The 23063-nt window shown below is 41.4% G+C and overlaps 1 protein-coding gene across 3 annotated transcripts; it reads right to left on the bottom strand.

Annotated features, from left to right (window-relative positions):
- Positions 1-7393: 7393 nt before the first annotated feature.
- Positions 7394-22087, bottom strand: SLC45A2 (solute carrier family 45 member 2). Of its 3 annotated transcripts, none has more exons than XM_009468042.2 (7): positions 21649-22087; positions 20357-20533; positions 18961-19286; positions 15861-16004; positions 14448-14571; positions 13264-13469; positions 7394-10400 (listed from the first exon to the last, which is right to left on the bottom strand). In XM_009468042.2, exons 1-7 carry the CDS (start codon positions 22085-22087, stop codon positions 10176-10178), a joined length of 1641 nt encoding a protein of 546 aa, XP_009466317.2. In that variant the 3' UTR covers positions 7394-10175. The 3 variants fall into 3 exon arrangements, with proteins under 3 accessions (XP_009466317.2, XP_087629369.1, XP_087629368.1); XM_087773243.1 differs by having other exon boundaries at positions 19201-19286; XM_087773242.1 differs by lacking the exon at positions 20357-20533.
- Between the last annotated feature and the right edge of the window lie 976 nt (positions 22088-23063).

Below are 23063 nucleotides of genomic sequence, written 5' to 3'. Positions count from 1 at the left end.
CTTACAGAGTTCTTTAAGAAATTTTTGCGGCCGGTCCCCTCCTGCTGGAGATTCCTGATGGGATGCTGGTAGAGAGGTGCACATGACTACAGAATGGTAAGGACCCGAAGGCGCAGGCTGACATCTAGTGACAAACTGAAAGAACCTTTAAAGCCTAGATGTTCTCATTACGCACTGACTTTGATTGCCTAAGGACTTTTAAATACCACCCCCACCCAAATAACTAATGAAGGTCTTAATGTAATAACAACCTCCAATTGCATTTCCAGGTTTCCCTTTGAAATGCCTCTTCAGTAGAAATATCGCTTCACTTTCTCTGAGTTATTTTGGCACTCTCTTCAGCAGTAAAAAAAATCCAGCCCCCTTCATTCCTGTTCATGACTGTCTGCTTTAAAACTTGATTATTCAATTGAGTGCCTGCACAGAAACTCTGATCTAATTGGTATCCCTGAGCTTGAGCAGGCATAGGTATAGGTGCGGTGCAGCTCAAGGGCATTAGATCGGGAGCTTGACTCTCCAATTTTTAGTGAGGGTTATTTCTGTCCTGCTTCAAAAGAGAATTCTGATTAATCCATTCAGAAGGGGTTATTGAAAATATCTTTTTATCATGATTAAGCAGTTATAAGAATCTGCTCCAGGTACATTCTCAGCATCAGTCAGTGCAGCACCAATTGAGACAAAGTTTGCAAGAAAAGGCTGGGCAGCCAGTTAACTCATTTCTTTGCTAAAGTCCAGCTGCTAACATGCTTAGATGTGTTCCCTAGCTGCAGGGAGTTGTTTTCTTTTTAGAACCCTCTCTTTCAAATCCTATGTATATGTGCAGGTTTCTCAGCCTATGTTTGTGCATAGCCTCAGAGTCTTTTCCAAAATCTTAACTGTAAAATACAGACCCACAGGACGCCTGGGCAAATTGGGCCAAAAAAACACCTGGAGGCAGAAACTATTTATTTAGTTGTGCAAGTTTTTTGAAACCTTGACCTACCTGCATGGGGAGTGCTAACAGAAAGTTAAGGTGACCGACTGCAGACTGTTCAGTGTGGAAAATAACAAAATAAAGGTAGCTCACTCGAATATTAACTGTCTCATTCAGTCATCCGCTCCTTGGGACAATGAGATACTATTTCTCCAAAGACCTGTGTTGTTCCTTGCACAGACCAACTGAATGAGTACACTTATTGCACAATGATCAAATTAACTATTCAACACTGACTTATATCATCATTGTTCCATGAACCTTTCCACTTCCGTTCAGAAGTCACATCTAACATAATGTTGGATAAAACTGGAATCTTGCAGAAAAATTACTTCTTTCTCTCTGTAGTTGGGAAAAAGTCTCTGATCAGCTTAGACAAGAAGTCTGAAAATCAAATACCTTCGATTTTCTTTTCAGGCCAAATCCTAAAATTGAGATAATAAAGTTGCTATCAATTCATAGCTACCAACAATTAGCCCAGAGTTAAGATGATGGGGAAATCATGTCTGACCAAGCTGGTAACCTTCTATGATGAGACAACTGGCTTGGTGGGTGAGGGGAGAGCAGTGGATGTTGTTTATCTTGACTTAAATAAGGTTTTGATGCTCCCTCCCATGACATCCCCATAGACAAACCAATAAAGGACTACATAAGTGGAAAGTGAGCTGGACTGAAACTGGCTGAATTGCCAGGCTTAAAGGGTTGTGATTAGCAGCAGAAAGTCCACTGGAGGGCAGTGACCAGCAGCGTGCCCCAGAGATCAATACTGAGGCCAGTCCTATTCAACATCTTCATTAATGAGCTGGCTAATGGGACAGAGTGCACCCCAGCATATTTGCAAATAACACAAAAGTGGGAAGAGTGGCTGATACACCAGAGGATTGGGCCACCATTCAGAGAGTCCTTGATGGGCTGGAGAAATGGGCTGACAGGAACCCCAGGCAGTTCAACAAAGGGAAATGCAATGTCCTGCACCTGGGGGCGGATACCCCCAGCACCAGTACAGGCCTGTCGCAAATCCTGATTTAGGATCCTGCTGACTATGCCAATTTGTCACGAATGGGTGATTTAGAGTGCTTAAGGAACCAGCAACAAAGGTATCAGCAAAAGCAGTTTTAATGAAAAGCGCGACTTAACAAAGTTTGATGGCAAGGTTCACTCTATTAATTACTGCATGGAAGAATCATACAAAGGAAAATTGAGTTACATCAAATTAGAATGATTCACAGAGAGACTGAAGATGCAAAGAGTAAGGGAGACCCTCCCATTGAGTCACAAGGTTCAGAGTAGACCCCGCTTGCTTTCTAAACTTCTAACAGGAGCTTAGGTGCAGCTAGGTCCACTCTTAGTCTCAGACTTGGTCAACAAGGTATGTCTAATGGAGTAAGGAAGACCCTCCCATTGAGTCATGAGGTTCAGAAGGGACCCCTTTGCTTTCTAAACTCCTTCCTCAGAGAGGAATCTAGGTGCAGCCGGATCCAATCCTAGTCTTAGACTTGGTCAACGGTTTATGGCTAAGGGATTGTACATGCAAAATTCATATGATGTTCCATTAACATCAATTCAGCATGCAATCAAGTTACCAAGACAAAATCAAAGTTACCATACTACAAAGTTATGCACAATATTGGTTGCTTACCAAAGATCTGTCATGGGTAAAACGTTTCTCTGCCTTGAGGAGCAACGTTGAGAAGCGTCCCAGCTTGAGGGGAGATCACCGCCATGCAGTCATGGTGTCTAGTAGGCAGAGCTCAAAGAAGGCTCACTTGGCTGTCATATATATAGGATAAAGTGGTTGGCTTGTAGTCAAATTACATGTGATGGAAAAGGTACGCAGGAGACTCCTTGTATCCACAACATTCTTTGTTCCTTGATAAATGAGTCTTCGAAAAGCTAACCACTATTCATGTGTCAATCACATCGTTGGTGTTCCAAGCTCATGTGCATCGATGCTCACTGTGTCACTCTGCTCCTTTGTGGGTTTTCAGAGAACAGCTTGAAACATGAGGATTTCATGGCTCAGGCCTTTACCTCTTCTGGAGCCTGCGCCAAACCACCGTCAGTCTGGTCAAGGCGTTGAGTGCATCCATCACACTCCATGCTGTGACTACAGTCAATCCACTTTATTGACTCATAGAGTGGTAGTACAGTTGCAATAACTACTGTGTCCTGCAAAACCCTGTTCTGTTATAATAGGGTCATGAGGTTGTACTGGCCCTAGTGACTGATATGTCTTTAATTCCTGTATTAGAGTTTTGACTGCCTTCTCATGCTCTGGGTTCCACTCCACAGTTTTCCTTTTCGTAAAAGTGAATACAGTGGGCGAGGAATAATAGAAAATCCAGGTAGATGTTTTCTCCAGTACCCATAAGCTGTTGTAATTCCTTCCTAGATTGGGGCATCTGCAATTGTTCTGTTTTACTTAGGGTGTCCGGTGAGATTGCTGCACTACCTGCAATCCACCAAATACCTAAAAATTGTACTTCTCTGCTTAGTCCCTGACATTTTTCAGGTGGAATTTCAACTTTTGCGTTGTGTAATGCTAGTCTCACTGCTGTTGCTGCTTCCCCCACCTTTTCAGGGGAGGTCCCTCCAATTAGGATATCATCTTCATGTTGGTGCAGTTTTACATCTTTAGGGAGTGACGCTATAAGAGTTCAGCAAGCACAGCGTGAGCCATGGCAGGTGAATGTTTATACCCTTGTGGGAGTCTGTTAAAAGTGTATTGTATACCTTCCCCAGTAAAACCAAATTTCTCTTTACCCTTCTCCGGCAAGGGGACCATCCATCACAGGGCTGATCGACTGGAAAGCAGCTTTGCAGAGAAGGACCTGGGGATCCTGGTGGACAAGTCAAGCATGAGCCAGCAACGTGCCCTTGCAGCAAAGGTGACCAACAGCATCCTGATCTCCACTAAGTAGACCATTGCTAGCAGATCAAGTGAGGTGATCCTTCCCCTCTGCTCAGCCTGGTGAGGCCACATTTGGGATGCTGTGTCCAGTTCTATGCTCCCCAGTACAAGAGAGAGATGAACTTATTGGAGAGGCTCGAGTATGATGTAGGGCTTGGAGCATCTGCCATGTGAGGGGAGGCTGACAGAGCTGGGGTTGTTCAGCCCAGAGCTGAGAAGGCTCAAAGGGATCTTATCAATGTGTGTAAATACATGATGGGCATGGGGGTTAAGGAAGATGGAACGAGACTCTTCTCAGTGTTTTCCAGGGAATGGACAAGAGGCAACAGGCAAAAATTGAAATTCAGTAAATGTCATTTAAATGGAAGGGAAAAAAAACTTCTTTATGGTGAGCATAGTCAAGCACTGGAACAGGTTGCAGAGAGAGGTTGTGGCTCTCCATCTTTAGAGATACTCAGAATCTGAGTGGACACAGCCTGACCAGCCTGGTTTAGCAACTTTGTGCTGAGCAGGGGGATTGGACTAGGTCATCTCCAGAGGCAACCCCAACTATTCTGTGTGGTTCTATGGTGGCAAATAAATTGCTATGGATACATCTTTGTTCCGATACAGTAGAATTAGCATGTCTGTCTTGCTTGACATTTATTCTGAAAAACCTCTAGAAGTTTTATGCCCTCAAATAATCTCCTACTGTGTATTTCAAATAATCTATTATATGGTTTTGGTCATAAACAGATTTCAAAAATGTTTTTACTGCTTTTTATTTCTGCTGAAACAGCAGAGGGGGCTCAGATGAAATATGTTCTTCCTCTTGCCCATCAAAAGTCATTTCCTGCTGAAATCCAGTCTTATTCCCTTATTCCCAGGCAAATCCAGTGATGCATATAGAGGTAGAGAGCTACCCATGAGCTCCTGAACTGAAGGTAACAGGGATCCCACAGCACTGTATTAAATAACTGCTCAATCTGTACAGCCGATCATAAATAGTGAAAAGAAGAATCTAGTTTGAACTTCAGATTTGGGATTACATTTTCAGAGATGTAGACTAAAATCTTGAATTTTGAGCACGCTTGATGTAAAGTCATTCCAAGTAAAACATTCCAAAAAACAAAATTCCTGTTCAGAAAAGAACAACACCCTTTGATAAGGTGCCATCTCCCTCTCAGAGATAACCATAGTTTTAACAGCTGTTTTATTGCCACATTTTGCAATGTTATGGCAATCTAACAATATTAGGGATATATTTCCTAAAGGTCCACTTATTGGGATTGGGTGTTATACTGGAATTTCAGCACTTATTAAAGAAACAAGTACTTCAGCCCTTAAAATCCCTGGTATCTAATAGGTTGCAAATTGTATTGCAAGATGGCATTTCTTTTCTTAAAAACAAAACAAAATCAGATCTGAATGTTGACAGGCAAATCAAATAATTTGGGATACAGTCACACTTATATGATGATCTGCCAGCCATGCAACTCCAGGCTAGTGCTCCCAGCCTTTAACAAAAGGCACCTCTACCATGACCTTTGCCTTTCCCTCATGCTACCCCTTAGACCCTGCAGTTCTGCTATTTTCCCCTCTCCTCCTCAGTAGCTAATGAGCAGAGGGGCCCTGAAAACAGAGGTGTCAAAGAGCCTGATGCTGCCTATTGCCCTCTCTATATGGGCTGATGACCACTGTCCCTGCCTCCTGATGCACCTTACCTGTTGGGAACCAATGCAACAAATATTCATCTGCCAAACAAATGGGGGGCGGCTGCACTACAGGATTAACTCTTGGTATTGGCACTGAAGGTTTTGAAGGCCAGATTCTACCATGAGTTTTATGCTAAGCGTGTCCTTGGTGGGCTGCCACCACCATGTGTCCATATGGCAGTGTCTTCATCGGCATTACGCAGCTGGCTTACAGCTAGGAGCCAGCAACTTTCCTTTGCTGTCTACACACGAAAAAAGAGAACTGAACCGCAGCAATGCATCACTATAAGGAAACTTCAGAGTAGGATGAAACAGAGAGGGGCAGGATTGAGGTTGGAAAGTGGTGCAAGGAAAGGCAGGCAGCTCCTGCGCCCTGGAGAAGTGCTATAATGTCATTGAACACCGGGGGGCAGGCAAGCAGCCAGCCTTCAGGGAGGGAAGTACTTGATCCTCAGAAAGACAGAAGCCCCATTCCCTCTCCTCCTTGGAGCAGACATCATAACCTTTGATAATTATCCTTTCAAAAAGCAGTCCATTTTTTAGAAAAGGTCATAGAGCTCTCTCCTTGAAAATATCAGGCAGGATCTGCTTATGTCTGTCTACTATGCAATCCAGAGCGGAAAGCACTGAATTTTGGTTTTTTCCACTACTGCAAGTACTTACCTGGAACAACACACGTCAACATTCTCTGGTTTGATGTCTCTGCATGATGTGAAGTCATTATACTTAATACACAGGTAAAATGTTAATGCATGGGGAGGTATAAAGTTCATTTCCAGAAAGAAACTTTAGGAAATAAAACTGATTATCACACTTTGCATACCTAAAGGAGCAATGTATGAAACTGAATACACCACAGAAGGCAACAGAATTACAAATTGCTCTTCACAGTTTAGTCTTGGATAAGTGGCCCCAAACATTTGCTGTTTAAATAAACAAAGAAGGAGCAGCTAGGGAATAAGAAATGAATGCTGGAAACTTAGAGGGAAAACTTTTGTTTTATGGGTATTTTTTTATAGCTTTATCATGCCAAAAATAATTTGAAGACATTTTACAGCAGATACCTCCACCCTTTTCCTCTATGAAGCAATCCCTCTACAGCTCAGAAATATCAGATGTCATCATTGCCACATCTCCTACTTACACCATTCTCCCCATCTTTTGACATGCTGCAGGGACTGGTACCAGTTCACGGGCACCAATGCTAAAGCTGTGAGTTCTGCCAAGGCAAAGAGATTTATGATTCATCCTGATTTGTGTAGTTTATCTGGAAGAGAAGTGTCTCCCATAAACCACCTGAGTTTCTTGTTTTCAAGGAAGTCAAAGAAACTTAATGAGATCCCTGTGAAAGGCAGAATGAACACTGGGGAAAAAAAAATGATGTTACTAATACTGCAAGTCCTCTAAAGAAGAGTACCAAAACTTCCTTGAGTGGTTTTCTTGTGTGACATGCCTGCTTTTTAAATGGGAATAAGTGGCAGGCATTCAGAAAAGAAAGAAAAAGGCAAGTGTCATGAAGACAAGATGGCAGATTTGTTTCCTGCCTTGTTTCATTCAACCATGACTAGTTCTGTTAAAGTGGGAGGGAGGAGGGGTTGGTTATCTCAAGACATCTCATCTTCATCTAAACATATCATTTGCATGAACACAATAAACAGAAGATCTTTATTTATTGGATTTTATGTATATGGAAATACAGCCAGATGTGAAAGATCACACACAGTGTACTTCTAACTTTGTAACTCACATCATTGCAATAAAAGCTGATATTAAGTACAATACCTGATCATATTGATAACTTAAGTCCTGAACTAACGTAAACGGACAGAAAAGGTGGAACTTCTTAAATTAGTAGCACCACAATACAGTTTTTCAATGCCTTTAACATTTTTAACACTTTAGTATTTCTATTGCTGAAAGAAATACTTATTTTATCCCCTCTTATGAATTAGTAACATTTTAGATTGTTTTCAGTAACACCTGAAATACATTTTTGACTTCAGAATGAGCACCACCATAATTTTTCTGTTTTAAACACTGTTTTTCAAATTGTTCATAGTTTTTTGTCTGCTTGCTATTTTTGACAAAGACCCATTAAGAAAGATATTATTTTGAAGTCTTAGAAACGAGTATAGGATGTTTTTATGGAAAGATTTCCAAAGAAAAACTCACTCTATTCTGTTCTGTGTTCTGTAGCATGCAGTGAATTTTAAAAGGAAAGATCATGAGAAGGATGATAATGTACGTTCCTGAAACAGTCTTCTCTGAATAAATTTGTAAATAAAAGCATTGACATACGTGATGGTCACGACTCTCTTCTCTCTGCAGGTTCACAATTCTTGTTAGGTTGCTACAGATCAACAGTCACTTCATGGGCTTGAATCAATGCCAGCTTTCTCTTTGTGTAACAGAGTAGAGATAGCACTGACCATTCCAATTTTAATGTGCTGATGGCGTTAAACCTCAAAGAAAATATTGACAAAGACATCATAGGTAAACATTGCAAAGTTCCTTTCCCAGCCTCATACTGGATTTGGAGCTTTATATCCTCAGCTTCTGGAGCATGGGTTCACATGGTGCTTCAAGTCCTGCAGTCCTATAAAACAAGATCACTTCCTCCTGTCCCTATTTTTATGGCTCCACAGAAGCCTTGCTCTTCCCTTAAAAATTCCTCCTCCCAGGAGATATTGAGTTAACGGAAGTCAGTGAGTTGATGATGGCATAAAGCGAATGGAGAAGACAACCATCCTTCATTTTCTGGCCTTCTCCTGTTTGTCCTGGTTGACACCCTTGTGCTCCAGCCATCTCAGCACCTGCAAAATGTTTCAACCACAGTCCAGGGGCTCACTCTTCCAAGTTTTTCTCTTCCATGGGTGTGACATGAGGGGGATTCATGAAGAGACACAAAATCAAAGAAACGATAAAATGTGGCTTTTTCATAAGGCAGGATGAAGAAGCTGTGAAGAAAGGTAAGGTTTGCCATGCACTGATCCCCATTTTGACTCCATGGTTATAATTAATATCACTGGTTATAATTAATAAGAGTTTGTCTAAGGGAAAACTGTTTTTTCTGAGAGTAAATGGCTCACTCTACTCTTGAAAACATATAAAAAAGATGCAGTTGGTGCATCTCTGCAGAGGCATCTTATGCTCAAACATAACCATTTATTTGTGGTGCTGTCAGTTTGTATCACGCAGAGCTTCTAAGAGCTGATCAGCTCAACACTGCATTTGACTGAACAGTGTTGATAATACATGTGCAACATTTAAAAAGAAAACAACACACAAACACCATACCTGGCAACAGTCTCTCTGTGTCACTGTTCATTAACAATATTGCATTAGCAGATAGCTTCATGTAGCTTAGCATATAATATAGCAAATGGATATGATAGTTTTCAGGACAGAGAAAGCACAGCATAAATACAGTGTATCACTTTCACAAACACAGGGTTTTCAAAACTTTGGCAATATTATTAAAAAAAAAATGAAGCTTCATGTGTGATTAAATACAAATAACTGGACTTAAGTATTTACTGTACAATAATTCCTGATAGTGTTTTGCAGAACAATACAATATTCTGTAAAGAGCAAATGCCATTTCACTCAAAGCTAGATGCGTGCAAGAAAATAGAGAAAACAGAGATGCTGCTTTAAGGTAAATACTGTCATATCCAATATCAAGATTTAAGTGGCTTATAACCATTCACAAAATTCTTATTTTGGCTAAGTTTATTTTTTCAATTACAGTATCGAAGTCAAGAGGCCATTTTTTTAAGAAGGAAGAAATGGCAGCTATTTCCCATAGATGGATTGTTTAGGTGCCTACACGTGGATTTGCAGAGCAGCCTGAGGCAGACGTTCATGACAAGCTCAGTCAGTACTTTCATTTAATTTATACAGAAGCAGCAGCATCCAGTATAAAATAATTACTTCACAGTTATGGTTTTAAACAATAGGCTTCAATCTTTTTTATATTCCAATCATCTTTCACACCCAAATCTGCTTTTGACAGTAGCTGGGAGTTAACTGATCCCATTTAACAGTACTACTAATCATAACACAAATGCACCCTGCATGGCCTCTGACACCTATTTGATCCTCCTGCAGCTTTTGACTACCAGAGGGAATATCCCCAAACTTAAGACACTTGGAAAAACAAGACAAATAACAACTTTCTTCCTAACTCTGTCTATTTTTACTACTTCTTCAATTTATCACATGCTTCATCTATTAAATTCCACAAACTGGTAATGAGGAGTTTCATAACGACTCCTTATGTAGGGCATTGAGATACCATAGGCGTACACACCGTGATGTGTAATAGCATGTTAATATACTGAGGGCAGCAGGAATGAAGTAATAAAGCAGTCAAAATACAAAAGCTTTCAATCTGAGGCATTAGGCAACTTCTTAATGGCTCAACCTGAGGCATTGGGCAAGTCTCCATTTTGTAAAGCTCTGGAATTGCAATGGCTCCGAGGAGGTAAGAGAGGAGGATATGCCAGCAGTATCAACACGGCAACAGGACCAGTGCTACTGACCCAGAAAGAAAGCATTCCCCTCGGGAGATTTCTTCCAAGTGCTTCACACAGTCCTACTCCACAAATCGAACACAAAAAGCAACAAAGCAGCAGCCGATCAGTGCCACCATAGATGCCGAAATCACAGTGACCACGCTGCCAGCAATACTAACCAAGAGCCCCAGGCCCACACCGAGAATGATCTGGGCCAGCTGAACCATGCAGGTGAGAGCGGCACAGTCAATGCCCTTCCCTCGCCTGTGCTCTCCAGGTTGTTCCCCATACTGCAGCTTCAGGCTCTGCAAATAAGCACAAAAGAAAACCCAGTGAAATGAGACAGTGCCGATAACTTTTGCAGCTCTCAGCCAATGCACTGTCACGACCCCCAGGTGCAGCAGGACAGGCCAATAGCTCTCTGCTTCCCTTCTGTTTTTTCTGCTTGTCCCACAGAGGTTACAGAATTCAAACACAGATATTAAAAGTGATAATGGGATTTCCAAGCTCCCCTCAAATTGTCCCGTTTCTCCCATTTGCAATTTTTCCCTCTACCCCTTCTCTCAAGGAAAGAATTGAAACTTGATTAGAAAAATTAGCCATTTCCTTCAAGTTCAGGTCTATTTGAGCTCTGGCAAACTGACGTTTCACAGTACAGGACGCTCTGTCACAGATAATTTAGCTCCAACTCTCATTGTTGAAGGAGAGCCTCAAGGGACGTTAAGATGAGTCATACTGTCCCACACACATACAGATCATAATTCGTCATAATGGAGCACTGTGCTCTGATGTTATGCCTCAAAGCGCATAAAGGAGTTCAGTACTAAAATGTAAATGTAATGTTTTTATTACTGGGGAAAAAAAAATAATCTGAAAACAAACATCTAGACTAGGATTCTTCTACACTACTGAAGACCATTATTAACTACTGATTATCTGCATATCTGCTATGATCTACATAGCAGAGCAAAAGGCTTCATTTATTATATACAAGCGTCTTATATGTAAGTACTCTGTGAGGGTGGTTGACCACTGGAACAAGTTGACCGGGGGGTTGTGGAGTCTCCATCCTTGGAAATATTCAAACCAGACTGGGCATAACCCTGGGCAACCTGCTCCAGGTGGTCCTGCTTGAGCAGAGGGCTGGGACTACATGATCTCTGGAGGTCCCTTCTAACTTCAGTTGTTCTGTGATTCCCTCCAGGAGGGATTTATTCTGTTTTGCTGGAAATCAGGTGATAATTTACATATTTATTGTTCTCCTTGCATAGGGTGTTGAATGGAGAAGGCTGTATTGTAACAAACAACAGGTTTCCATGCTGTAGGCTAGCTGTGCTGCTGTCTTCTGGTATTCAAACACTCTCGGCCATTAAGATGCTTTTTGTTTTTCGCAAGACTAATTACATTGCCTTTGACCTGTTACCACACCAAGCTCAAAAGTACCGGAGACAAACAGTCTCTTCCTAATCCAGTAGACAAAATTGAATTTGAATCCTAGGGAACAGCAGCACGGAACACGAATTGAAATGGAAACATTTTAAAACCCAGTACGTGATCTTGGTAGAATGCATAGTGAGGAAAATGTCTGCTCTTTGTTCTGGAACGATACAGTCCTTTCACCTGAAGCATTTCCAATTTTAGACACAATTTTTTGGGGGGATTATATCTATTTTTCTGGGCTGTGCCCAGTGTTCCTATGTGCTAGTAATTCTGACCACTATCATATGAATGTGTAAATGAATGCAATCTTGCACTTGATGTCTCCCTCTTTATTTTTTTTTATCTTGTACATTATAGAAGATTTTAGATAAACCTAATTCGGTTAATATCGGATCTAACATAGAATTATATGTCATTTAACATCTAGCATAGCAAGTACCACACATCAAACAAGAAACAATCAGTTGTCTTACAAGTAACATTTGAAAATACTAGCCTATTAAATATAAAGTCCATGCACACTTCAGCATATTTTATTTCTCTTCTGTCTTGGAACAGCTCTGAATCAGAGCTAAACTACAATTTTGCCTTTACTCCCGCTCTCTGAGTTGGCTGGCCCAAAGTTAGGATGGTGATCTCACCCTAAACTGGGTTAATTCTCTGTCCTTTGTTATATCTTTCTACAACTCTTCATCATGATCGTTCTCTGTTGGAAGGAATAGAGAAATTAACTGAAAAATTAGGAATCAGATCTATGAAATATTTAGCCACATTGAGACATCCTCTTAGGATTCAATAGAATAATTAAGAGTTTTCTTGTATTCATCATTCAGACGGTGATGCTTAAAAGTCATACAGAACAGTAAGACATGTTCTGAAGGACTTGATCTAGCCCTGTGCTGGTCTCAACTATGTTTCTATGTTGTTTTTCAATGGTTCAACATTTGCTTTATTGATTTCTTCAAATATCCCCAGATACAATGGGAACTTTTCCTAAGTCCTCCCAACTCTCCTTAATCCTTCTTGTTTCCAGCTCTCTCGCTAACTAAGAGACTTGAGAGAACTTTTCCATTAAAGAGCTCAACACTTGACAAGACACAAAGATCCTAGTGTGCCTAGTAACATGATATAAGAAATGCAAGCTTTTCCAGGTTTTCCTTGGAAACAGGATTTCATGCTGTGGAGGACCAAAAACCAACCCTAGACATTCAGAGAGATAATGAGAACGTGGTATATAATTTAATACTGAACTATATAAAACTGTTTGCACTTGAATTTCATATCTTTATTAGCTAACAGGTTTCGTAACACTTTGCAGCTAACTTAAAATTCTGCCAGCCTTTAAAGTGTGGTTATTAACCTTAAGAACTCAGAAGTCAAGTCCTCAGCTAATACAGCTAGAAGGAAGGATATAAGGAAAGTAGCACTTGGAAGCAACACAAAGTGGACGCCTGTAATCTGCTTACTGCCTGAACACATACTGTGATTGGCTTTGCTTCGGTTGTGATGATAAATAATTATTTGTCTCACTACAGGACTGTTTGGAGAGTTTGGAGCTGGGACCTTAACTCTCTCCGTCAGAAACTTTCCATTCATAACATGTGTCATCATAAACAGTTTGAAATTAAAATTAAAAGCTGCTCACCAGTTCTACCCAGTTTTCTCCCAAAATAGACTAAACAGACCCAGACAGACATAAACTTACCCTTCCTTAGACATTAAACTCACCTCTTCTTCCCTGTGATACTCTGCAATGAGGTGGAATGGCACCGTGTACAGCGTGCTGGACATGACACCAAAGAGGGAACATAGAGCCAGGGTGGAATACACATTGGGAAACAAGCCAATTAATCCAGTACCCAATCCAAAAAGTAGGTATCCAATGAAATAAAGTCCCTTTAATCCTATGTATGGCAGAAGGATTTTCTGCAGGTCTGTGAAAAGAAAGTGAAAATGCCAATATGACTAAATCAAAACAGGTCACATTTCATCAGGGAGCTCCTTTAAGGGGTTCTATTTTGTAAAATGCAATGAAGGAGATAATCTTACTGATTTTGGAAGTTGCCTCAAATTATTGTAGGTAGAAAGTTGCCAAAGAATACTTGCTCTCTCTGGGGGTAGTCTTATTCTGTCATAGCCAACTCCAGAGAAGAAGTAGTTAACAACCATTCTGGAAGAACTGCCCTCATTGACAACATCAGACATTTCCGCTGTTTGATTATAATGCGAACATTTGGCATCAACCTCTGTCTGAGCTGAGAAAGGCACTACAGAAATGCCTGTAGTTAAAGCTCCAAAGGGGAAAAGATTTCCCTCAAGCCTCTCTTAGATGCTCAATTCATCCCTCAAACCGCTACTCATTTGAGTTTCAGATTGCAAGTACTTTTTTAAATCCTTGGTAAGAAAGAGCTATGGTGAAATCTATCTGGGGAACTGTGCTAACATATTTACATGTAATTTTGGAGAGCAAGGCTCATGCTTCTGGCAAGAACTTCTACTGCATTGTGAAAAAGTTATTTTATGACGAATGTAGATGGGGAGAGTCCATCAGAGCTACCTTCAAGGACCTACAGCTACAGCACTGCTAGGTGAAAGAGCATCTCAGAATGATGCCCATGGCACCCATTTTAGTCTGGCATTTAACTTCAGGATGATTTTCAGTGTTCAGGGTCAGTTCCCATGCAGAACAATGCCGTACTCCCAAAGTGACCCCTCATCATGTGGTCAGGAACTGTTCATGTTAAGATACAAGTTTCTAACAATGCTGAGAATGTAACATTTCTTAAAGTTTTAATATGGAAAAAAAAAATTCAGTTAATTTTGCAACACTTTATATTTTTAAACAATGGCAAATAGTGAACAGTTTAAACACTTCCAAAACACAGTGTTGGAGTATATTCCTGGGTACTTACAAGAATAGACTGATGAAGAAATTGCATTGATGCACAGCCCCCAGCATCCCATCTCTACTCCTGTTTTGTAGGTAAGGTAAAGTGTGGAGTTATGAGGTGCATAAGGACTACCCTGGTATACAACCTGAAAGAGACCACAAAGATCACAGAAGGCAAGGATGGACTGCATCTGTATAATACCTCCTTCTTACGGGAACAGGGTAGCCAACACAGGGCCTCATCCCTGGCAGGGGAGATAATTAGCACCAAGAAATCTGTTAAGCAGTGCCCTAACCATCCCTTCACAGTTCTCCAGGTTTCACACTCATTTCTCCCACATTCTCACATCCCAGGCTCCTCCTCATTTATTACCCTCTGCCTTTTCCTGGACTGTACACTCTACGCTGACTCATTTGCTCTTTTTCCTTTGGGTGTCTTATTTCCCGTTCTCCTTCTCTCTCCGCTTCTGCCTTCTTGCCTTAGCTTTTCTTTCCCTTATTTATCTACAATTAATTGTTTTGTTTTCTCTTTCAGGCTTACCCCAACACACTCATTTTTCCGCTCAGTAATTGTCATATTCAGTTCCTTATCTAGGCAAGAAAAACTTATTCTTTCAGTTGTTCATATACACTGCAGGGAAAAAAAAAAAAAACACCCTCTTGCCTACAGAGACAAAAAAAGGCAAGGAAATGGGAATACTGTGTGGAAACCACAGAAAAAAGGAAATGGCAATGAGAGGATTTGTGCCAGGAGTGTATTTGCACCCTGGAAGAAAGGAGGCAGACAGGATCAGATAGGTAAGAATCACTGTCAGGGACATAGAGTCTTACTGCCTGGGAATGATGTGGAAAAGGGAGAACTGGGTATCACGAAGCTAAATAATTGCTGGTAAAAGGAACTGCAGGAAAGGTTTAAAGAGGTATGGCAGGGACAGCCAAACTCAAGGAGACAAGAGCTTTCAGCCATCAAGTAGCTCACTGTGTGCAAAAGCTGCAGAGCCTGAGGCCAGGGAGGCTGCAGTGCTGGTGAACAGCTTTGTGCCGACAGTGCCCATGCACCAGGATAGAGCCAGCTGCATCCAAGCAGCATCAGCATTACTTTAGTTAGGAACTCTGCCCATCCCAGAGCGGCTCCGAAGCCAAAGCAGAGAATGAATGTGTTTAGATCAGCTCCGAGAGCTTCATTTGGAACAGTTAAATAGACACAAATGGCCTTACAAATACTAAAAGGTTTTCCCCAAAGATCCAACAGACTGGCTCAGAACGAGGGCCTGAAATCAATTAGCAGTTTTACAAAACTCTCGTTGAGCCATCCAGATACAACAGGCTCTGCCACCACTGTCATTTCTTCAGGATTATAACACTGTCTCATTTCTTTTTGGTCGAGGAGGAGATGCTACGAGGAAAGAGAAGCAAGAGGATTTTATGCTTTTACCTGTCCCATGAAATCTGTGAAGAAGAGCATGTTGGACAGGAAAGCCATCCATCCAAAGAGGTGGCTCACACACAGACAGCGATAGTGGGATGGCATGCTTGCAAGTGTCTTCAAGAGTGATTTAAGTGTCATCCGCCTTTGATCCTAAAAGCAAGTATTTAACAATAACACTGTATTATTGCCCTAAAGGCTAATAAAATAGTTGACAGCAAATGAAGAAGGCCTCAGCATCTTTTCATTGCTAAACTTCCAAAGTTTTTTATTTTTTGCTTAGGGAAGGTTGGTTGGGTACTCAGTGTCCTTCAATATATATTTGATTTGTAGAGCCATTGCCTAATAAAATCATCTGAAAGATTCACAGAGAATCTGGGAGAGCTGGGGTATAGCAGTAAGGATGTAACATTTCTTGCTGTTATAATCAGTAGGACTATTATTTACTTGTAGAACCAAGTGAAAATTTTTTCCAAAACAGATTCAGTGGAGTTTCAAAAAAAACAAAACCAGAAACAAAAATAATTTCTTTATGGAAACAATCAACTTTACATTGAAAATCTAAAGTTGCCACAAAAAAAAAGAAACTCAAAATACTTCCTGAGAATTAAAATGTAACAGTTGTGGAATATAGCACTTCTGAGACGTCCTTGCCTTTCCCTACTATGTGCTAAATTCCCTAGCAAACTTCACCTCTTCTGGCGTATCATGAGATTTCCACTATGTACTGTCCTCCCCTCCCGTCCCCATGAAGCAGGGAGAGACTGTGATACATCACAGGAGATGCAGCACCACTCAAAATCCTAGCACCCAGAGAACATGAGCTCCAGCACCTGAACATCTCATCCTATGGGAGAAACAAGTAATTTCAAAATCTGGTGCGGGTTAACAAATCTCACTGATGAGGAAAGACAAAATTTCTCACCACCTTCAATGCTCCACATTACCTCCCTCCTTGAGCCCTGTGCCCACTAACTCTCTCTGTTTCTTTTCCAGCCACATTCATCAGATCACTTGTATCACTTGAATTTTTTTTAGTACTGTAGGTACGCTTGACGTCAGGCATTTGCAACACACAATTCTTACTGCTTTAAAGCTCCTGCATGGTTCTTTGCTTTTAAAGAAAAAAAGGTATGATTTTATCTGTGCATGATGAAACACTTCCAGTTTTCTCTGTGATGTTTGGAGGCAACAGTGTTGGGAGAGATGGTAAGGGACACTGTATGGTCATGAAATATGGAAGAACTGTAAAAGTTATGTTCATTACTGGAAATCTGAATGTTGTCTTCAATTTGCTGTAAGATAATGACTTTTTTTCCTTCCTTCAATGTTTTACCTACTTTTCACAATTCTGCCTTCCTTTGAATTAAGTTATGTTGCAAGCTATTCTATGAATAATCACCACATATAAAGTTGGAAAATGCTTTGCTCCAGTGGGAGGTTTTTAATCCTCATTGGAATGCCAAAATTCAAGTTGCTGACTTTCACCTTGAACCGCATATTGTCCAAATCCCTTGGAATTTCTCTTGGCATCACTCTCTTTTAAACAGCGTAAGCTTTCTATTCTTCTACATTTATAAAAAACAACAAAAAAAATCCACATTGACTCATTAGAGTTATTTCAAGGATAATTACTATCATTTGACTTGGCTTATTTAATTTATTCAACTCTTCCACACAGTTCTTTAAAACAGCCTTTCCAATCAAAGTGTTAACATAAGGTCAGGGAACTATGAAGGACACTGCTGTAACTACAAACAGTAACTTGACAGCTAGATAGAAATGCTTGCTTTGTATTTAGATATTTTAGAGAGTGGAAATGGAAACTGAAATGTTTAATGCACATTCAATACACACCAACACACAAACCCCACACTAATTTAAACGACATGCTGAAGTCTGATTCCATGTAAGTGCCTCATCCTTCAAAAGCTCACAATACCCAATCATTTTCTCTATAAAACCACTACAACTCATGGCCTAAGACGGTTCATAAGGATACAGGGGAATCAATATGACTTGGGTTTTACGGAAGTAGATTCTGAGTAATTTGGCACCAAACTAAAGAACAAAAGACAAATCACTTTGGATGTCTGTTCATACTGTAACAGGTCAAATCTCATTAATAATCACAGTAGCTATTAGCATGTAAGAGCATAGCCCTTAATTTAAAAGATAAAAGGCCATGATGTCTGCAGCAAAAAAAGAGACACAGAAAAACAGGAAGCCAAACCATTTCTTCAAGGAAGCAATTACAGTAATGAATGAACTCAGAAAACATGTGCCACAAGAGACAGACCATGAGGGCAGTGAGTGTCTAGAATTTATACATGCCCAGGCACATCAAAGAAACATGAGACAGATCAAAGCACTGTAAGCCTTTGACAGGCTGTCCAGCTACAAACAGAGAGAGGAGGGCAATGGCACAACTTGCCCACAGTGGATGCCAGAGCTTCACCTCGGGTGTCAGACCCGCTATTCTCTCCTACCTAAAAGTTCTGCCAAAGACACAGCTACAATGTCACTTCAAAATAAAACTAAAACTCCAGAAGCGAGGTAGTGTTGTTGTAGACATAGTCATTCTAAATGCGTCAGTACTGTCAATAAACCCTCAATGAAATGCTGAGCAGCAGCATAACTGGAATGTTTACCAGACCAGGGAACAAACACTTCATATGTACTACATACGTAAGTGTCTGGACTTCAGCGGGAGTTACAGATTTATATCAAAGATGAATGGTCTGTAGTCCTTGTCTGCAATTTGATGTTAATTCTGTCAGGACTAAAGGACAAAGTATATCCTCTTGACAAAATTCACATGAGGAGGGTATCAGGAGACTGACACAGAGCAGAAACCTGAACCTGGTTCTCCCTCATCCCTGCCAATTGTTCAAAGCATCAGGACTAGTCCATCTTGTCCCTCTTGGTGGAAATACTTTATAAATAAGAAAAGAGAAAAGCAAGCAGGCTTTCTACTGACCCTGTATCCTAGTGCAGGATTCTTTTTCTGTGTGTGTGAAAGGGCTCTGTTCCAAACAGTCAGCATTAGCTAATGAAAGGGTCTCCAAGGATGGAAAGATATGGGTTACAAACTGATCTCTGCACTCACCTCTGTACGTGATGTAACAGCGCACTGCCCTGGTTTAGCTGCAGCCTTTATTTCTGTACGTGTTGATTTTAAGTAACCGTTCTTGATTTCCTCCTCTATGGAGCTATATTTATAGGATTCAGTCACTTCCAACAAAAGCTTTGTCTCTTCATTTTCATATCTGAGTGGGACTTCAGGAATACTGCACAGATGTACGGTAAGGCAGATTAGGAAAACCAAGGCTGCGAAGAAGAAAATCACCTGGAATTCCGATGCCAAGGAATATCCTAGTACAGTTTGACCCCAATCCGTAGCACCTGTCAGGTAACCCAGGGCTCCTCCCAAACCTACGGAGGTGGGAAAAAAGGAGAAGAAAGATCTACTGGCATTGATAAAATAAACAAACAGTACAGAATACCCCCAACATGTGATCCCCTCTAGAAATGCCTGTATAATCATTCTCCAGATACTAATCACAAAAAACAGCTATTTCATATGTCCAAAACCGGCCTGTTGTCAATAGCTACTACACCTCCCTCCTCGACTAGAGTAACTGCCACTGAATCTACATGCCTCTGCTCTTGGTACAGCTCAGTAGGCACAAAAATCTGCATCAACACAGACTGCATGACTTCTCATCTAGTCTGCTTTTTGTCTAGTCCTTTCACAGTGACTGCTCCTGGGCATGGCTGGAAGTTCTTCCCGATTCACATTACAGGTACAAAGCGTTATGTGTTTTCCCTGTGCATTTTCTCCACACAGGGCTCACGTAATACAGGTTTCCTTCTGTACAGAAGGTTTCCTTCTGTAATTCGGCATCATTCCAGACATGTATAAAGGCAAAAGAAGCTCTTACTTCATTTGCAAGAGCCTGGACTGAACCATTTGGACTTACTTTGTGGAAGTTGTGAAGCTCTGAATTTTTACAAAGAGCTCCTATTTCTATACAGGAAGGCAGCACATATTGGAGCACTGCTGAAGAATGGAAATCAACTGTGCTGGTTTGTGCAGCTCTTGCTCTATGCCACATGCTGAGTCAAAAATGTTATTTTTGTGTGCTATGGCAAGGAAACAAGTTATATCGCTAAATTCTTGCTTCACCGAAAACTTGAAAAAAATCAGAACAAGCTGAATAACCACTATTTCACTTTTTAAATAATTAGTTGCTCTTACTTAAATCACGGCTATGTTGCTGTAATTATTTATGACTGCAGCCTTCTGCAGCAGAACTCCTGCAGCAGCAATCACGAGTTGCTGTTCTCTGGAGTGGAGAAAACCCAGCAACAAACGACTCGTGACTGAAGCGCGGGATCAGATGATCAGTTCATTCAAGATTAGAAACACAGTAAGAATAAAATCCATGCAACTACCTTCCCCTCCTTCAAGAGGTAGGGGGGAAAGGAAGGGATCTGAGTACCTGTAAAGAGGGCGTGGTAATGTAGACCCTTCTCTTTATCCTGATGAGAGCAGACATCAAATAAATATGCTTTGATGGGGCCATCAATAAAATCAGCTGCAAAATCAAAAAGCACTACTCCCAGCATGGTAACAACTATTGCCCACGTCCGCCGATTGTCTCTCTCATGGATGACAGCTACAAAAAGAAAAACGACCTCATTCTGACAGCAACAGTGCCATATTCTGCAAAACCACATTGTATCTTTCCTGATACCTCCAAATCTAAACAATGCTTTATTATGCAAGAGAGAGCAGCGATGCCAGAATCACATCAGAGAAGCGGGGTAACTGAGTCTGTGTAGCGCTGAGCTGTGCTAGGTTGACTTACTGCCTTAAGTCAGCACAAGCTCAGGGTGCTCTAAGCTCCACCATCAAGAGCATCACTAGCCTTAATCTACTCCTTCGCACCTCCACGGCATGCTCTGGTAGCCTAACACACATGCATTTTGTACTACTCTTTTGCTTTATTCTATTTGTCCCACCCTTCCATTGTTTTAGATAATCAAGAGTTGACTGTAACATCTCTTTTTGGGCAAATCAATAAAAGTATATTCAACACCACTGATATCCAGGAAGAGAGAATAAATCAATCCATAAAAACACACACCTCCCCCCTCTGCCAAGTCATAAGGACAGCAATAACTTTCCATCAAGACTTTGAGAAGTTACATCCCAAGCTGAAATATAACGGTATCTAGGGATGTCACTCCTATTTGATTTTTCATATTGCAGGTGCAACACAGTTTCCAAGGAGTTACGGATTTCTGTTATTCATCAGCATAACAGAGCCACATGTCAAGCCAGTGCTGCATTAATGAGAGATATGTATTTTGAATGCTAATCCATCTAAAACAGGGATTAACAGACACTCAGTTTGGATGTTTATTACAAACCACAAACAATATTGATCATTTAACTTAACAAGGTAGATTTTAGTTTATGAGAACTTCTCTGGGCCTAAGCAGTACTTTACTTGTATGAACTGATCAGGCAACCACACCACCATACAACATACTGTAATCACACACAGAAACTACAGAACACTATGTACAGGGTACATAACATGCCGCATTAGGATTGAACGTATATGAAGATTTTGGTGTTCCCCAGCTGCTTCGATGCAGCTGGGTAACAGGACACCCAATTTTAACTGTCCGTTTTAGCAGGGAAAAAAGGAACCCTTCTTTTCTTTCAGATTCAAAAGGCTAGGATGAGTTTTGTCTGTCAGCACAGCGTATACCCCTCACTCACCTGAGATCATCACGTCCCCATTGAGGTACAAAGCCATGCCTAACAGCATTATGATGCCCAGACCCAGAATGTAAGGTCGCCTCCTGCCCCAGCTACAGGTGCAGTGATCGCTGGCTGAACCTACCACGGGCTGCAGCATGAAGCCCAGGATAGGGCTGATGAGCCACACCAGGCTGTAGAGGTGCTTGGGCAGCCCTACAGTGAGAAGTACCGGCGTGACAAAGGCAGCCTCCACGGCGTAGCAGAACTCCCGGCCGAACATCGCCATGCTGTGCATGACCAGCCTTCCCACCGCTCCCTTCTTCGGCACCACTGCTCCAGTTCTCGTCACAGATTGCAGCAGAGTCTCTGCCTTCTCTCTGATGCTGTCCATGTCGGCCCTGGCCATCTCAGAAGGGGGTGGAAGAGCCCCGTGGAAGTTCGCTTCCGTTAAGGTCATCGCTCTGGCTACACACAGCGCTCCAGCAAGTCGGTGCTGCCTGCCCTGGCTGACCTGGAGCCCAGATCATATGCTGGGTGGGATCGGTCTGTGCTGGGGGAGGGACTCACATACTTTCATGGCTCTGTGATCACAAGTTATGAAAGAAAGGGGGCAGGGAAGCATGTGTTAACATTAGCAGATCTGAGCTCTTGGGCATCTGCAAAGCTCCCAACTATCCACAACTGAAGAACTACTGTTTAAGCATGAAACACACATATAACGGGAACATATACCACATGGGCGAGGCGCAGGATTAGCGTGACACAAAGCTAGAACGCAGGATTAGCGTGACACCAAGAAACCAGAGCCCTCATCTTTCTGTTCAGCAAACAACAGGAGCACCAGACAGAGCGCCGATTTCCTGCTGACTGAACAGGGGGAAAAGAATCTATAATATATATCCAGAAAAGGATTTCAGTGCACTTAACGAAGATAAGTAAGTGAACCTTCCTATTGCCCTAGAGTGTCAGTGGCAGATAAAAAGCTTGACAGAAGCCTGTCAAACAGCAACAGGGGAATACTTTTTTGTATATCTGCTGTGTGCCACCATCAATACAACTGATTATTTTCTTCATTTCTAAAAAACAAAGGATATCAGGATCACTTGTTTGTTTTTTTTTTTTAACAGTCTTACCTGCCAAGAGAAGGCCTTAAAAGAAATCTGTAGTGACATACCAAAACTGTATTTTTCAGGTTAGCCACCTGAGTGAGGCAGCTGATTCAACCTATGCTGAATCATAGAATGCTTTGGGATGGAAAGGACCTTTAAAGGCCATCTAGTCCAACTCCCTGCAATAGGCAGGGACATCTTCAACTAGATCAGGTTGCTCAGAGCCCCATCCAGCCTGGCCTTGAATGTTTCTAGGGATGGGGCATCTACCACCTCTCTGGGTAACCCGTTCCAGTGTTTCACCACCCTCATCGTAAAAAATTT

Source organism: Nipponia nippon, unplaced genomic scaffold (genome assembly GCF_047370975.1).
Source record: "Nipponia nippon isolate SJK-2023a ecotype South Korea unplaced genomic scaffold, ASM4737097v1 scaffold_39, whole genome shotgun sequence".
Taxonomy (NCBI): domain Eukaryota; kingdom Metazoa; phylum Chordata; class Aves; order Pelecaniformes; family Threskiornithidae; genus Nipponia; species Nipponia nippon.
Note: the sequence above shows the minus strand (reverse complement) of the source record. Positions and strands in the feature narration are given on the sequence as shown.